The following is a 14,892-nucleotide window of genomic DNA, read 5'->3' as shown; positions in this document are numbered from 1 at the left end:
CTTTGCCTGAAGAAAAGGCCCCAGGCTCAGTCCCTGGCATCTCCAAGTACGGATGCGATAGATCCTTGGAGAGCTACTGCCAGTCAGTGTAGACAATACTGAGCTTGATGGACTAACAGTTCAACAGCATAGGCAGCTTTTTATTTAATTCTTCCTTTCATTCAGAACCATGGGGGCTAGAATCTTACCCTTTTTTTTAAGGAAAGAGGCCATAACACATTGGTAAAGTACCTGCTTTGCATGCACAAGGTCTCCTGCTCAATCCCCACCATCTTCAGGTACAGCTTGAAGAAGCCTCTGTCTAAAATACTGGAGATCTGCTGCCTGTAGATTCAGAGTAGGGAATCTTTTTCAGCCTGAGTGTTGTATTTTCACATGGGGACCTTCTGGGGGCATTTGCCAGTGGTGGGCAGAGCAACAGGCATGATTCTTACTTTTGTACAGTAGGTTACACTCCAACCACAGATAGAAGCCAAAGCTTTCTACACCCCTCCTCTCTCCCCACATCTTCCATCCATAGTCCAGCCAGGGGAAGCACAAGAAGAGGGGGTAGGGCAGGGCTGTTGGAAGGCAAGTTCTGGGGAGAGGGGGTGTGACCTAGAAAGAGGTTGAATAGAGCACCCTAGAGGGCTGCATTTGGCCCCCAGGCCTGAAGTGCCCCATACAATATTTTCTTCTTTGCACACCCACCCCAGGACACCCAAGAATTCCTACGCTGCTTGATGGATCAGCTCCACGAAGAGCTGAAGGAGCCAGTCATGGCCGAGACCCGGGACTCCGACTTGAGCGACATGGAAGACAAGCGGGAGTGTGACCGCAGCCCCTCAGAGGACGAGTTCCTCTCCTGTGACTCAAGCAGCGACCGGGGTGAAGGGGATGGGCAGAGCAAAACTGGGAGCTCCCTGGCAGAGGCCGAGCTGCTGATACAGGACGAGGCTGGGCGGGGGATTTCTGAAAAGGAGCGGATGAAGGACCGGAAGTTCTCGTGTAGCCACCGGCGGAGCAACTCGGAGCAAGTGGATGAAGATGCTGATGTTGACACCTCTGTGACAGCAGTGGATGGCAGGGCTTCCCCAGAAGCGCACCCTCCTTCCACACCTCATCCAGCCAGCCCCTCTAGGACCCCAGGTACACCACAACAGGTTCAGTGCGCAATGTGTTTGGCACCTGTGCCTGAACCTTGGAAGCTGCGTCTCTCATACGCACCTTTATTCATATATTTTTATTAGTTTTAAGGGAAGGGCCATAGCTCAGTGGTAGAGCATCTCTCATTGAAAGGGGGTCTAACTTCCCTAGGAGAACTTTACTCCTGAGGAGTCCTTGTGTGTAGTAGGACACTGGATTTTGCATTTGAAGTGTCTGCTTTCCCTTGGACTTGGGACTTGGCCTTGATGCCAGAGGATGAACTAACTCTGGGTGCAGATAGCCCACCCTGCTTTGGCCTCGTTGCAGGATCTCTGCTCCTTACCCCTGTATAGAGCTTGTCTCAGGGCTAGGAGTAAGGCTGTGGCCTCCTGGTCCTCCCTTAATGAGGAATCTTATAGCTGAAACAGACTGTGTCTACATTTGGAAATTTGTTTGTTTGATGCACTTGCATCCTGCCTTTTTCTCCAAAGAGTTCAAGGTGGCATACATGCTTCTTCCCCTCCTTCTTTAAACCCCACAACAAACATTGTGACATAGTCAAATAAAAAATAATAATCCTTCCAGTAGCACCTTAAAGGTAAAGGTACCCCTGCCTGTACGGGCCAGTCGTGTCCGACTCTGGGGTTGTGCGCCCAACTCACTTAAGAGGCCGGGGGCCAGCGCTGTCCGGAGACACTTCCGGGTCACGTGGCCAGCGTGACAAAGCTGCATCTGGTGAGCCAGTGCAGCACACGGAACGCCGTTTACCTTCCCGCTAGTAAGTGGTCCCTATTTATCTACTTGGACCTGGGGGTGCTTTCGAACTGCTAGGTTGGCAGGCGCTGGGACCGAACGACGGGAGCGCACCCCGTCGCGGGGATTCGAACCGCCGACCATGCGATCAGCAAGTCCTAGGCGCTGAGGTTTTACCCACAGCACCACCTGCGTCCCTCAGTAGCACCTTAGAGACCAACTAAGTTTGTTATTGGTATGAGCTTTCGTGTGCATTCATGTGCATATCTGAAAAAGTGTGCATGCACACAAAAACCCATACCAATAACAAACTTAGTTGGTCTCTAAGTTGCTACTGGAAGGAATTTTTTTTTATTTTGTTTCAACTACAGCAGACCAACACTGCTAACCTACCTGTAACTAGAATTGTGACGTAGGTTAGTCTGAGTGGAAGTGCCTAGCTCTAGGTCACCCAGTGTGCTTCATGGCCAAGTGGGGATTTATACTCTGGTCTCCCAGGTGCTAGGCTGACACTCTTAACCACTACACCCCAGTATGAGTGCCATGGCCACTATTTCTAGTTGCTTCTCATTCCTTGCACCCAGATCAGTCCCTAACCCCAGAGAAAGAGGGAAAATGCATGCACCTTTTCCCAGGGATCTGGTTGAAAGTTAGATCCGGAAGAATTAATCTGAGCCTTTGAAGCCCATAGAGCTGAAATAGGAAATGGAAAAGAGTGTCACCCTTCCCCATTTCTTCCTTCAGCTCTATATACTTTCCCAGGGGGAAGAAGGTTAACTGTCCCACCACTCCATGCCCAAGTGGGCAGTGAATGGGGAAGCCCAGAGGCCTTTTAGGCACCAGGGAAGGACCTCAACAATACCATGGCACCCAGAGGCACCACATGGCGACCCCTGAAATAGAGGGTCAGGCTGGAAGAACTATGCCTGTCTTGCTAAAGCCATAATATCCCCACCTTCTGTCATGAGTAGAAGGTGCTCAAGTGCTTGGTAGCCAATCTGAGAAGTAAATGAAATAAAAAACAATTGGGGCCGAGTTGGTGCCCAGAGATGAGGGATTGGCTGGCAGAGCTTGTCAGACAAAACTTGTGTTCCAGTCCTCTTCACAGGCAATTTGTTTCCTTTCCTTGCAACAGAACCAGACAATGATGCCTACACACGCTGCTCCTCTCGGCCCTGCAGCCCTGTTCATCACGAAGTGCATTCCAAGCTCTCGAGCAGCCCCCCACGCTCGAGCCCTGTGCGGCTGGGATCCTCCTATGTGCTGAAAAAGGGTAAGTCCAGGAAGCTTCTGGGTTGAGCTGCTTCTGTGGTAGTTGTTTTATGTATAAGAACATAAGAAGATCCCTACTGGACCAGACCAGTGGGCCCACATAGTCTAGCATCCTGTTCTCACTGTGGCCAATCAGATGCCCGTGGGACTCCCTCAAGCAGGAACCCAGCACAAAAGCCCTCACCTAGTATTCAGAAGCATTACTGCCTCTGGAGGCAAAGCATAGCCATCGCTAGTCTCCTCCTGGACTAGATGACTCTTGAGGTCCCTTCCAGATCTATAGTTCTCTAATTCTGTGATTCTTGGTAGTTCCACTTCCCTCAGAAGTTTGGGGTAGTAGTGGCATCCTGGGTGAGGGCCTTCTTTGTGGCAGCCCCTAAATTGAGGAATTCCTTCCGCACAGAGGTGGGTTTGGCTTCTTCACTTTCAGCAAAGACACACCTCTTTACCCTGGCTTTTGACACCCATGATGTGTGTTTTCAGGACCCATCCTGTTTCTGTGAATGTGATGTGTTCTCAATTCTGAATTTTCAATTATAACTAGTCCTGGGACCTGCTAGTGAAAGGGTGTGTGTGGGATATAAATTTGTTGTTGTTGTTACTGATTATGATAAATTATAATTGGCATCACACTGCCCTTAACAAACCCAACTTCCCTCTGAGAGGGGCCACACCATCCTGGCAAACAGCAGAGCTGGCCCTGAATCAGGGATGTGAGGTCCATTAAGACACATTTGAGATGTGTGTTTTTGGGACCCACTCTGTTCCTCTATATTATAACTGTTCTTTTAACTGTTCTCAATCCTGAATTTTAAATTGTTGTAACCTGCCCTGGGACCTGCTGCTAAAGGGTGGGCAGTAAATGTAATAATAATAGTAGTAAAAATACAATCTCCTTCCTCAGCTCAGATGTTGACTTCCAGCAAGAAGAAGAAGGAGGTCCGTTACCGCAGCGTCATCTCTGACATCTTTGACGGCTCCATCCTCAGCCTGGTCCAGTGCCTCACCTGTGACCGAGTGCGTTCCCTTACTGCTGCTGATCCAGGGAAAATGGCAAGAGGCCCACACTTTCCAAATCCTCTCCTCCTCCTCCTCTGGTGGGGGGTGGGGGAGCCTTTGGTTTGAACATCTATGCCAAGTCAGACCATTGGCCCCTTTAGCAAAGCAGTGCCTGCTCCAGGAATGGGGAGGCTCATGCCCAGGGGCCCAGTGTGCTCCCCACCTGCCCACCTGGCCCTCAAGACTCACCTCAGGCCACACACCCTTAGACCATTCCTTCTCTCATTAGCCTCCTCGAGTTCTTCTGCATGTCTGAGAGAAAGAGAGAGATGTGTGTAGAAATCTCTGACTTTTTCTGATGTTGCTCCACAAGGCAGAACCATGAAATCCCCTTTTCTCCCAGAGGTTCTTCAGTATGTTAGCCTGGTTGTGTTTTGAAGGCTCTCCTGCAACTCCTTTTATACAGCCCCGACCGCCTGACCACATAAGGAGGAGATGGATCGCAGCTAATCGGTCCAGCTCACATGCTGATCTCCAGCTAAAAGACCATGGGCAGTGACTTCTGTCCCTTTACTTGCTTTTGCATCTGGCCCTGCCCACTGCTGGCATGTGGCCCTCGGAAGGTCGCCCATGAGAATATATAGCCCCCGTGCTGAAAAAGGCTCCCCACTCCTAGGGTGGATCTAAACACAGGAAAAAACCACTATAAATAAGTCAGAAATTAGATCGTTATAACAAAAGGAATCCCTATGGAAAACCGCATTTTAAAATTTCCTGCTCTCTGGTGTCATCTGGTGTTGCACATTTATAACACATTCAGATTGCTGTTTCTTTACTAATGTAGCCGAGTCCCTAGTCTGCTCATTTGTGTATTCTCCAGAACCCCTGGAAATCTCCCAGTCTTGCTATCCACAATCTTTTAGGAATCACATGTGGGAAGAGAGCTTTCCCACCCATTCCCTGCTTGCTGTCTTCCCAGAGGCATATGGTTGGCTACTGTTAGAATGGAATGCTGGAATAGATGAGCTGTTGGCCTGATCTAGCAAAGCTCAAGTTTTCTCCCTTCACTGTCAATGTCTATATGCCTCTGAATACCAGTTGCTTGGAATTGCAGGTGGGGAGAGCTCTGCTGTTGCGCTTAGATCCTGTTTGCAGGCTTTGCATTGGGGCACCTGGTTGGCCCCTGTGAGAACAGGATGTTGGACTAGGTGGGCCATTGGTCTGATCCAGCAGGGCTCTTCCAATGCTGTTCTATTTAAGGTTTTTAGCGAAGCCTGCAAACAGAACACGAGCCCAACCACACCTCCAAACTTCCAGTTATACCAGCAGCTGGTTTTCAGGAGGGTACTGCCTCTGAGATAGTGGCCACCAGCCACTGACATCCTCCATTTTCCTCCTGTGGTGCCTCCAGGTGTCCACCACTGTGGAGACATTCCAGGACTTGTCGCTTCCCATCCCTGGGAAGGAGGACTTGGCCAAGCTGCACTCTGCCATTTACCAGAATGTGCCAGCCAAGACAGGAGCCTGTGGGGATAACTATGCTGCCTCGCAGGGCTGGATCGCCTTCATCATGGAGTATATCCGGAGGTGAGCAGGCTGCATAAGCACCTTTTCAGGTACTGGAGTGGTGGGAGGGACAAAGTTCAGCCAGGTGCGTTCAAGATGAAAATGAGGGGGAAGCATGTCTCATTTATTTCATAAAATTTATACCCTGCTTGATTGTAAAACAACAACAACCCTCAAAGCAGCTTAGCAAAGATAAAACATAAAACTATGAAAAATTTTCAATCCAGACCAGGAATGGCTGTAGCTGTTGAACCAGCTGCAGTTGGTATAAGGCACTTCTAGTCACTGAGGCTACCTGAGCCTCCAGTGACAGAGCTGGATCCAGAACATCTCCAAACTGCAAACTTGCTCGTTTGAGGGGCGTGCAACTCCATCCAGGGTAGGCAGCTGACCAATTTCTTGACATGGGAGCTACTCACCTAAAGTGCCTCCGTCTTGCCAGAATTCAAGCTCAGCTTGTTGTTCCTTGTCCATTCCACCACTATGTTCAGGAAATGGGACCACACATCCCCTCCTGATTCAGATCTTATGGAGAATGAGAGTTAAGTGTTGTCAGCACACTGATGGCACCTCACCCCTAAACTCCTGAGAACCCCTTACAACAGCTTCATGTAGATATTAAATAGCGCAGGAGATAAGATAGACCACTACAACACTCCATAACACAGCCAGGGGCTGAAATACACTCTCCCAATGCTGCTTTCTGGACTCATTCCTGAAGGTAGTATTGGAATCACTGTAATACGGTGCCCCCAATTACCGTTCCCAGAGCTGGTCCAGGAGAATACAGTGGTTGATGGTGTCAAAAGTCAATGAAAGATCAAGAAGCAGGAGCAAATTCATACTCCCCCTGTCCTGCTCTTTACAAAGGTCATCCATTCAGGGCAACCAAGATCACCTCAGTTCTGACTGCCAGGCCTGAATCCACATTGGAATGGATCTAAATAATCTGTGTCCTCCCAAAATGCCTGGGGTGAAGCCAGATGCAAAATGCTTGCTTGGGGGCAGAGCCAAATGCCAACAGCACCCCCATGAACCACACACTGGAATGTCCTGCAGGTAACAAGAGCAAATCTGTATCTGACTTCCTGGATGTAGGGACATAGGAAGCTGCCTTGGGCAGGGTCCAAACCATCAGTTCCCCCAGTTCACTACTGGTAACGTTGAGTTTTCTGGCAGGGGCTTTTCTCAGCCCTACCTGCAGGTGCCAGGGATCCTTCTGCATGCAAAGTGTTTGCTTTGCTACTGAGCTTTGGCCCATTCCATGATAGAACTGGCTAGAGGAGCCAGTAATGGCAATGCCCATGTTTTACAAGTGAAGAGTGTAAAGGCTGAGAGAGAAGCAAATAGTATGAGGCTCACCACTATAGAGACATGTAATAGTATAACGTTCTATATATTATATAAACATTTACTATTTTATTTGTTAAGCTTTTTAGAGTCAATAACTCCCTGTGAGTCAGCCCTGAGTAATACCCTCCTTGCTCCTCCTACAGGTTTGTGGTGTCCTGCATCCCCAGCTGGTTTTGGGGCCCAGTGGTCACCCTGGAGGACTGTCTTGCTGCCTTCTTTGCTGCAGATGAGCTGAAAGGTATGTTGGCCAGGAAGGAGGCCAAGATGTTTGTTTCTTTTTATTAAATGTCTTGCCCTTTGCCCCTAAGACTGTTAAAAACTGCAAAACAAGAAAAAGTATAAAAGCCATTAAAGGCAGTTCCATGTATTAAAAAAAGAAAGAAAAACAGTTCTGTATATAAGAGTGCAAATGCAGCTCCCATATAGACTGAATGCAGATTCTACTTAAAAGGCCTTCTGCAGCTGTCGAAAACAACAACCGTGATGGTGCCTCTAATGGGAGGGAATTCCAAAGAGTGGTGCCTCGGATGAATTCATTCAGAACCTTCTTCATCTTGCCTGTTCTTGGTCTCTAAGGACTAGCAAAGGGAGTTTCCTTGTGGGCCAAGCTGATCAGCTGATGAGCTGAATGAAAGGAATTCCAGGTCTAAGGTGGTGCTTGGGGGGCGGGGCGGGCAAGGGCAGAGGGAGATTTCAGGCTCAAATCCTGTTTGGATGTGAGACTGTCTAAACAGGGTTATTTTATTTTATATCACTTACTAGTTGTCTAACACTGAGCAGTCTTGAGCTGACTAAAAATCAAGCTTAAGGGTATGTGAAGTTGTTTAAAATAGCCATCAAAATTTAAAACCACAACTCCCATCAGCCTTAGCCAGCATGGCCAGCAGCCAGGGATTAGGGAAGTAGTTGTCCAACTTCATTTGGAGGGCACAGCATTTGGCTGTCCCTGAGGCGGGCAATACTGGGCTAGATGGGCCAGTAGTCTTCCTATCTTCATATCTGAAAGGCTGTAGATCAGTGGTAGAGTATCTGCTTTTCATGCAGAAGGGTCCCTGGTGATGGGAGTTGGTAAGAGGATATATTAATTATAGTTAATCCTCTACTAACAGACCCACATGTGTGAGTTAGGAAAGGAAAAAACGGCTGGTGCTTGTTTTTAAAACACAGGGCCAGCAAACAAGAGTATTAAATCCAATCATTAGGCAGATTAATGAAGCATAGGAATAGGCTGCGTGTAACAGCTGACCCCCATTTACCCCCTTTTCGGGGAAACAGACAATGGACTGCAAAGGAAGTTTAAAAAGCTTTACTAGGCCTCCGACATGTATCTTCCTTACGCAAGAAAAATAAAATAACTCAGCTAATGATATTCTTTGTGTTATAGGAATTCTAAGGTCTCATATATATAAATCATATGTTCATAAATCTACAAGGCAAACCACATGTCTGAAATAGTACAGGAGAGCAATCCTGAAGCCATTTTGACTCTTCCAGTGACCTCAGATATTCTCTGCAACAAGGAAGGAAATGGGGAAAGCCTCCCCATTGTCTCTTTGTTCACAAATCCTGTCTTAAGGGTGTATTTGTGCATGAATAGGGTGAGCCTGTGACCTGGATTCAGGAACTAAGTATTTAGCATCTCAAAAGGAATGGCCGGACTTCCTAGGTAAAGCAATCAAGTGACCATTAGCAGTATCCTGCCAGACAGGATTTCTGTGGTAGATCGCCCAAGTGATGTATTTCTGCTGTAGACCGCTGCCTCTTGTGATGTATGTATGATGTTTTGGGGGATGGTCTTGAGCTACAGGCTGGGCAATTTCAAGAGTCTATATAAGGGCTTACTCACCTATGTGTGGTGAGTGGGACCCTGTTGCAACCGTTTAATAAAGATCAGGCTTACTAGCTGCTTTGCTTCTCAGTATTCTCTGGTTGGCCTCTGTTATTTTCTTCTACTGATAGAGAACCTACATAAGGACTCTATACAGGCTCTTGGATACCCCATAAGGGAAAATGAGCAGGGTTTTTTCTTACATTAGAAATGCAGCAAAGCAGCTTCAGAAGTGTGCCTGAGGCTGGGAGCTAAGCTAAGGTATGTCTGCCTCCATTGCACACAGAGAGAGCAAAGAACAAGAAACAGGCTTTCCTTCCTCTCAGGAGAAGAGGGTGCCTGAGTCACCGAGCCTGCTCTAGAAATTAGAACTCTGTGGTCCTTAACCCCTTTATATACTAATAGAATCGTTAGGTTTGAGTGCAAATCTCGCACACCTGGTTCATTCCAACTCTGGAACCCTGGAGGGCTGTTGCTAGTCAGTGTAGATAATACTCAGTTAGATGGACCAATGGCCAGAGTCAGCATAAGGCAGCTTCCTATATTCATATCTGCTTCCTTGCTCTGTGCAACAGATTGGATAAAGTGCTTCCCTCCACCCTCTTTCATTTTTCTTTCTGTAGGTGACAACATGTACAGTTGTGAACGTTGTAAAAAGTAAGTCTCTGGCTCCTTTCTTAGTATTTTGAATACCACCCTACTCTGCCTTTTATTTTATTTGTTTATTAAATTCCTGTACTGCCCTTCATCTGAAGATCACAATGTGGTTCAAACCTAAAAATACAAACTCAGAACACAAAATACATAACAAAGCAAAAACAAAAACCAACCAATAACACCCCCTCCCATAAAAGTGCCATAGACTGTTAATCAGCCAAAGGCCTGGTTACAGTGGGTTTGTTTATATGGGGAGAGGTGGTCCTTGTTGGGATTTGCAGTTTAATAAATATTCCAGATGGCCAATCCACTCTTCATTTCCCCCCCTTTTTCTTTCCCAGGTTGCGGAATGGAGTTAAGTACTGCAAAGTTCTCCGGCTCCCTGAGGTAAGCAGATAAAGCCATGTTGGTTTATATCCTGAGACAGCAACCTCTTCATTCTGCGCAGTGAGCAAATTGGAGATGAAAGGCATTTTGATGTGGCCCTTATTTTTCACTTTTGAAAAGAGAGAATAGTTCTTTATTCACTTCTTCATCCAATATAGTTTACATAAAGTGAGTTATAGCTAATTGGTTGAGTGCATGCACATTGAATGCAGAAGGTCCTGGTTTTTAATAAAAGGAATTGTGTTAACATTCTATGGCTTTTTAAATGTATCTATGGGAGGAGATTTATTGGTTTGTTTTTGCTTTTGTTTTGTTATTATGCATTTTGTATTCTCGTTTTGTATTTTTCCGTTGTGAACCACCCTGGTATCTTCGGATGAAGGGCGGTATACAACTTTAATAAATAATCATAATAATATAGCTGGAGGATATTATTTGGAGGTAATAAGCCTCTGAATGCTAGTAGCTGAGAACCACAGGTGGGGAAATTGCTGTTGCATTTGGGTTCTGCTTGTGTGTTTTCCATTGGGGCATCTGGCTGGCCACTGTTCAAGTTCAGTTTGATTTATTGTGTTTAGTGAGCAGCCATTACACACATAAAAATAATAATAAGAATACTGCTAATAATAGTGGTTTACATTTCTTCTCCCTGACCTTTACAGGCTAAATCATTTGCCATTCCCTCTTTAAGTTTTATTACACAAATTTGTAAAGCCTTTTGGCGATAAATCTGGATGTTCTAAAGGATATATACCTCTCTACATCAGACAACAAAAAGCAGGTCTTTGCAAGAGACGTCCTTCCCTTCTACGATCTTAACAATGGGTGGATCACCCACCCCACTCACACATGAAAACAAAGACCACCACAGCCAACCACAAATGAATAAGCACACCCTAGGCCAACCCCAACCTCTCTCACCACCAAAGGAACACAAGTGAACAGCAGAGAACCTGCACAAGCAATGCTGACACCAAACCCTACATACAGTAAGCGAAATAGAAACATCGCTACCTGACCCCACTCTCACCCATCTCTCCCCGCCTCCACCTCTTTCCCCCTTTTCTTCCTAATGTCTCAACAAATGAAAATGATTTCTAAAATGTTACATGGGAAAAAACACACGAGAGAGAGAGATTGCACACTTTTGTATATGAACAAAATCTTTAATAAAAAACCTAAACAGTTGGTGGATGTAATTGTTTCTAAGATTGTTATAAAAAGAGCATTCAAGGAATATATCTTCAATTGACACACTGGATGGGTTGACAGAAAGGAGTTCCTAAGGATAGAGCTTTCAGCTGCAACACTGTGTCAATTGAAGATATAGCTGATGTATTCCTTGAATGCTCTTTTTATAACAATCTTAGAAACAATTACATCCACCCATTGTTAAGACCGCAGAAGGGAAGGACATCTCTTGCAAAGACCTGCTTTTTGTTGTCTGATGTGGGACGTAGGTGGCGCTGTGGGTTAAACCACAGAGCCTAGGACTTACCGATCCGAAGGTAGGCATCCCCGTGATGGGGTGAGTTCCCATTGCTTGGTCCCTGCTCCTGCCAACCTAGCAGTTCAAAAGCATGTCAGAGTGCAAGTAGATAAATAGGTACCACTCTGGCAGGAAGGTAAAAGGCGTTTCTGTGCGCTGCTCTGGTTCGCCAGATGTGGCTTAGTCATGCTGGCCACATGACCCGGTAGCTGTATGCCGGCTCCCTCGGCCAATAAAGCGAGATGAGCGCCGCAACCCCAGAGTCGGTCATGACTGGACCTAATGGTCAGGGGACCCTTTACCTTTACCTTTAAGTCTACCAGATATCTTTGCAAGGATGGATACAATGGGAAAAAAGCATACAGTCTGTTGGATTGACAGATCTTGATCTCAGCAGTTTGTGATGGCATCTCAGTGCCTCTCAGCCAGGGGTCAGCAAACTTTTTCAGCAGGGGGCCGGTCCACTGTCCCTCAGACCTTATGGGGGGCCGGACTATATTTTGGAAAAGAAAATGAATGAATTCCTATGCCCCACAAATAACCCAGAGATGCATTTTAAATGAAAGCACACATTCTACTCATGTAAAAACACCAGGCAGGCCCCACAAATGACCCAGAGATGCATTTTAAATAAAAGGACACATTCTACTCATGTAAAAACATGCTGATTGCCGGACCATCTGCGGGCTGGATTTAGAAGGTGATTGGGCCGGATCTGGCCCCTGGGCCTTAGTTTGCCTACCCATGCTCTAAGCCTTTGAAGTATTAATTCTTTAGCTATCTCAAAACCCTGTACCACAAAAAAGGAGGCAGAGAATCCCAACCTCATGGCAGCAGATTGCATTTCATGTTTCCATAAGTTTGGGGTGTTGTCAACTGTGAGAACAGGTTGCTGAATTAGATGGCAGAGGGACTTCTCGGTGGTGGCACCTGCCCTGTGGACCGCCCTCCCATCAGATGTCAAAGAAATAAACAGCTATTGGACTTTTAGAATATATCTGAAGGCAGCCCTGTTTAGGGAAACTTTTAATATTTGATGAATCATTGTATTTTAGTATCCTGCTGGAAGCCATCCAGGGTGGCTGGGGAAACCCACCCAGATGGGTGGAGTAATAATAATAATAATAATAATAATAATAATAATAATAATAATGGACCCCTGGCCTGATCCAGCAGGACTGTTTTTATCTTCTTAGGCTTTTTACCCCAGGGTTTTAGTTTATGGTGGCTTTATGATGCCATGCACACACAGCCCTGGCTGAATGTATCTTAGGATAAGCCCAGTTGATTGTTTTACCTATGAGGGCTGTCTGGAGGGGTTTGAACTTGCCCATCCGCAAGTCCCTTTCTGAGCTCTGATGCCTTTTCTCCTAGATCTTGTGCATTCACCTGAAGCGTTTCCGACATGAGGTCATGTACTCCTTCAAAATCAACAGTCACGTCTCTTTCCCTTTGGAGGGGCTGGACCTCCGGCCTTTCCTGGCCAAGGAGAGCATCTCGCAGATCACCACCTATGACCTCCTCTCTGTGATTTGCCACCATGGCACAGCTGGCAGTGAGTTGTCTGTCCCTCCTCCCTTTCTTCTTTTCCTGGAGGGAGCTTGCAGCCTGGAATAACTTATGTGTTGTGTGTGATGAGCACTTCTCGTAAATAAAGATTAGCCAGATAATTATGGAGTTAAACTGTGGAACTTGCTCCTTCAGAAGATAGTAATGGCCACCAACTTGGATGGTTTTAAAAGAGGACTAGACAAATTCATGGAGGATGGGGGCTATCAGTGGCTGCTAGCCAATAAGGCTTTGCTCTGCCTCCACAGTTGGAGGCAGCAATGCTTCTGAAAGCCAGTTGCTGGAAACTACAGTAGAGAAGAAGGCTCCTGGGCTCTGGTTCTGCTTGCAGGTTTCCTATTGGGGGATCTGTTTGGCCACTGGGAGAACAGGTTGCTGGACTAGATGGGTGATTGGTTTGATCTATCAGGGCTCTTATGTTATTAAAAGTGCCTGTGAGTTAATCTCCCTTTCTTCCCCTCCGCCAAAAAAATAATATTTATAAATTGAAAATGTGAAAATGAGCCATTTCAATCAGTACAAATCAATTTACAAAACATAAAGCCAGGTCAAGGATCACTGCAAATAAATCACCTCCTATTGCATAACCAGCTGGAAGAACTGAGCAGACAGATAAATAAAGCCTTAGCATGTTGACAATTTCAAATTCATAAGCATCTTCCTAGCAGGTTCCAGGCTACCCTTCTCCCAAACCAAAAGTTATGACTGTAACCATAAATGATAATTTGCTGCAGGTGTGGGGCAGCTATTTCCATTGACTCTTGTATCCTCAATAAAACAATGCTATGTAGCTACAGACTTAGCCTGTATGCTTTTGATCCCTGGCCATTCCGCCTTTTCTGTGAGATTTTCTAGTAAAGCAATGTGCCACAATTTTTTTTTTTTGGGGGGGGGGCAAATATTTTCTGTTTCATTTTATAATATATATAAAGCAAAGAGAACAGTTATAACAAACCACTATTTCAACATGCAACCTCCAGATAAAAAACAGGCAAACCAAAGGCCTCCACTGCCTGGCAGACTTCTACCAAAATAACAAACTCATATTGACACAAGAAATACAAGACAAATACCCTGGCTAATCACCAACTACAGTACATGCCTTCTTAAACAATCCATAGACTCAGCAGCCACTAGGCCCTTGTCCTCCTTTGAAAACCTCTAGACAGCAGAAGAACACAGCAAGGGGATGGTATCCACAATATACAAAATACTGCTCCAAAATCCCACAACCCCCCTTGATGCAATCAAAGAACAATGGGAGCACAACAATGAAATTAAGCCCACCCAATGGACTAGAATGTGGTCTAAACCTCCCTTTGAATCCATCTCAGCCAAAAGAAAAGAACTCACTCTGAAACTTACTTACAGGTAGTACCTAACACCATGATACACCAAGGAACCTCACCAAAATGCTGGAGAGGCTGTGCTTCTACAGGCACATACAGCGGTACCTCTGGATATGAATGGGATCCGTTCCGGAGTCCCGTTCGCATCCTGAAGTAAACGTAAGACGTCACTGCGCGTGCATGGGTCGCATTTCGCCACTTCTGTGCATGCGCATGACGTCATTTTACTTCTGGGTCGCCATGGAGTGCAACCCGAAAATATTCATCCCAAAGCTACTTCAACCCGAGGAATGACTGTACCTCCACATGTGGTGAGAATGCCCCCAAATCCAACCCTTTGGGACGGCAGTCATACAAGAAATATGCAAAATAACAGAACAGGTATTAGAAGTCACCCCAGAACTGGCCCTACTGAATGTTTTCCAAGATAATAATGTCCACTCACATTATAAAAAGCTTATAACCACCTACTCTAAGCAGCCAGAAGCATCATAGCCAGGCACTGGAGAGACCCGTCAGGAGTGAACATGGACCACTGGTACCAA

At 46.2% G+C, this 14,892-nt stretch overlaps 1 protein-coding gene across 4 annotated transcripts in view; it reads left to right on the top strand.

The window, feature by feature from the left end:
* Nucleotides 1–14,892, top strand: part of USP20 (ubiquitin specific peptidase 20) — a 37,574-nt gene that overhangs the window by 10,255 nt on the left and 12,427 nt on the right. For 3 of the 4 annotated variants that reach the window (XM_079961253.1, XM_079961252.1, XM_079961251.1), the window contains exons 10-17: nt 696–1,128; nt 3,014–3,151; nt 4,055–4,203; nt 5,561–5,736; nt 7,212–7,306; nt 9,520–9,553; nt 9,895–9,940; nt 12,804–12,984. In XM_079961253.1, coding sequence (XP_079817379.1) covers nt 696–1,128; nt 3,014–3,151; nt 4,055–4,203; nt 5,561–5,736; nt 7,212–7,306; nt 9,520–9,553; nt 9,895–9,940; nt 12,804–12,984 — 1,252 coding nt within the window. The remainder of the gene's footprint in view (nt 1–695; nt 1,129–3,013; nt 3,152–4,054; nt 4,204–5,560; nt 5,737–7,211; nt 7,307–9,519; nt 9,554–9,894; nt 9,941–12,803; nt 12,985–14,892) is intronic. The other variant, XM_079961254.1, reaches the window with a different exon arrangement.

Source organism: Podarcis cretensis, assembly GCF_951804945.1.
Source record: "Podarcis cretensis genome assembly, chromosome: Z".
NCBI classification, from domain to species: domain Eukaryota; kingdom Metazoa; phylum Chordata; class Lepidosauria; order Squamata; family Lacertidae; genus Podarcis; species Podarcis cretensis.
The sequence above is the reverse complement of the archived record's forward strand: the minus strand, read 5'-3'. Positions and strand labels throughout refer to the sequence as shown.